Raw genomic sequence first — 2,392 nt, forward strand, 5'->3', positions numbered from 1 at the left:
TATATATATATGTATATATATATGTATATATATATATATATATATATTAATTATGTCCCGCGCATTTAGCACATCAACTTTCGCAGCCTTAATATATGTATATATATATATTTTAACAGATACTTCCTGTTTGGGACACAAGAGGGGAGCGGTTGCACGAATGACTATTCTTTTTGCTTTTTCCTTCTGATCCCGCAGGTCCCAGCTGGGCAGCTCAGGTAGCAGCGGTCAGCCAGTCGAGCCTGCTTCCCCACACCTACGCCCTTCCACAGCCGCCGTCATTCAACCACAGCGTGACCGCGCAGTCCCCCATTATTGGGGTCACCCCATCCATCCAAACGCCGGTGCACCCCACCGGCCACCCTCTGATGACCGCCCACTTCCAACTGACGCCGCAGTCCACCCAGCAGCCGCCCTCCATGGTCCTGAGCATGCCGAGCCAACCTCCGTTCGCCGCAGCCCAGCCGACGGTCACGCCGTCCGCACTCGCCGGCCAAGCCAACCAAGTGATTCATCCAAACCCTCACAGCATTATGGGCAATGGTCACTTAACCTCTCACCCCAGTCTCCTCCAGCACCCCGCCCTACCGCTCACCAACGGACAGGCTGCTGCGGTGCAGCCCACCTGTGCAGACAGTATAGACGGTCCGAATGGGCTGCAAATGCTGAGGACTGTTGGGAGTGGAAAGTATGAGTTCAGTGACCCGGGACACCCTAAAGGTAAGCGCCAACATGTCCCCACTGTTACATATTTCTTCATTTTTGTTGGATCTACCACTTGTTGTTCCATCAAATGCGTTTTTGAACTCCTCGCCCCTCGTGACCCCAGCTTATGTGACTGAATCAAACTGTTTGTATAGCAGAGCACATCAAATGCCAACGGTGATAAACAAGGCTTTAAAGCACCAGCAATGGATTGTCACGATCCGGTTTGCAGCCGCAGCCAGCTGACCTCAGAGCTACTCCAAGGTTGTCGGGAATATGGAAGTACGGCTAAAGAAGCAGACTTAGTGGTGCGGCTAAAGCCCCGTAAACAGCCCCACACCCCCACGCTCAGACCATTCTTTCCAGAAAGAACATGTTGTACTGATCCTAAATTGCTATACCACAGCAAACATCTGTAGTGTCGTGCTCTGGAATTGGTTTTCACTGTGTCAAGCTAATCTTTCCTGTGCACTCACTTGCAATCCACACAAGTCCCACTAAACGCGAGGCAGGAACAGCTTTCAGTCCCTGCCCTCACATCTCTCCTGAAATCTTTTGAAGCCTTGTTGACTTGCACAGCGTTTCTGAAGTAGACTCACAGCTCCACCTCATGCCTGAGTCTGCAAAGCTAGAAAGAAATTTGTGTTTGCTTTAACCTTGAAGTTTTTTTTATGATGCAAGATGTTCCCAAATCCTCGACCAATTGTCGAATTAAAGACCCACTCCGATGATAATCGGGTTGTTAACATGTTCTTGTGGCCTTTTTTCTGGTGATGGAGGACATAAATAAGGAGAATTAAGCTTCAAATTGTCCTTTTGGGTATTTCTTCTTTCAAACTGTTAAGACTTAGGAGCAGATGAACAAATGTTGGAAAAAAACTTGTAGCAGAAGATATTACGGCTCCACTCTGAGCATCCACATCCACATGCATCCATATGATGCATCCACTTGTAGACGACGAGATCCATGAACGTCGTTGTTCCATCGTCTGAGCTGGTATCTGGATAGCTCAGATTTCGCTAGACATTTTTGTTGCACGGCTAATGTTAAGTTGGATTAGCGAATATAGACCACAATGCATTGAGGTCAAACAAACCAATCAACAAAAAAACCTGTTTAAATGTAATTTTTGAATAAACCATCCACATTTTCACCATCAGAACACAGTGGAGTCACGAATTAACTTTGTGAAATGTTTGTATTGATTCAATTTTGAATTTGTGAAATGTGTGACCCATAGGGATTGGGGTGGGAATTCAGACACAACCATAGTGTTGGTAAAAACTTACTACTCAAAATCATAAAAACTACATAAACATACATAAAAAGTACTTATTGGATAATTAAACACAGGAAATTAAATACATTTGTTGCTAAATGAAACACATTTTTCATAAAAAAAACAGGATACTCAACATGTGTTAAAATTGTTAAAACCAGAGAAAATAATAATAAATCTGAAGAAAGCATCCATTGTATCACAAGTTACAAGAAGAGGTCCAGGGACAGACGGTGGCAGTCAAGCAGTAGTCAGGAGGCTGTCAGGTGGTAGTCATGTGGCAGTCAGGGGGTAGTCAGGCGGTAGTCATGTGGCAGTCAGGGGGCAATCAGGCGGCAGTCAGGCAGCAGTCACGTTGCAGTCAGGCGGCAGTCAGGCAGCAGCCAGGCGGCAGTCAGGCGGAAGTC

The 2,392-nt window shown here is 46.0% G+C and overlaps 1 protein-coding gene across 6 annotated transcripts in view; it reads left to right on the plus strand.

Moving 5' to 3' along the window:
* LOC112158292 (kelch-like protein 29) overlaps positions 1 to 2,392 on the plus strand; it is a 326,899-nt gene that overhangs the window by 176,660 nt on the left and 147,847 nt on the right. For all 6 annotated transcript variants that reach the window (XM_036210446.1, XM_024291568.2, XM_024291569.2 and 3 more), the window contains one exon: positions 199 to 720. In XM_036210446.1, coding sequence (XP_036066339.1) covers positions 199 to 720 — 522 coding nt within the window. The remainder of the gene's footprint in view (positions 1 to 198; positions 721 to 2,392) is intronic.

The sequence above is a fragment of the Oryzias melastigma genome, linkage group LG24 (assembly GCF_002922805.2).
Source record: "Oryzias melastigma strain HK-1 linkage group LG24, ASM292280v2, whole genome shotgun sequence".
Taxonomy (NCBI): Eukaryota; Metazoa; Chordata; class Actinopteri; order Beloniformes; family Adrianichthyidae; genus Oryzias; species Oryzias melastigma.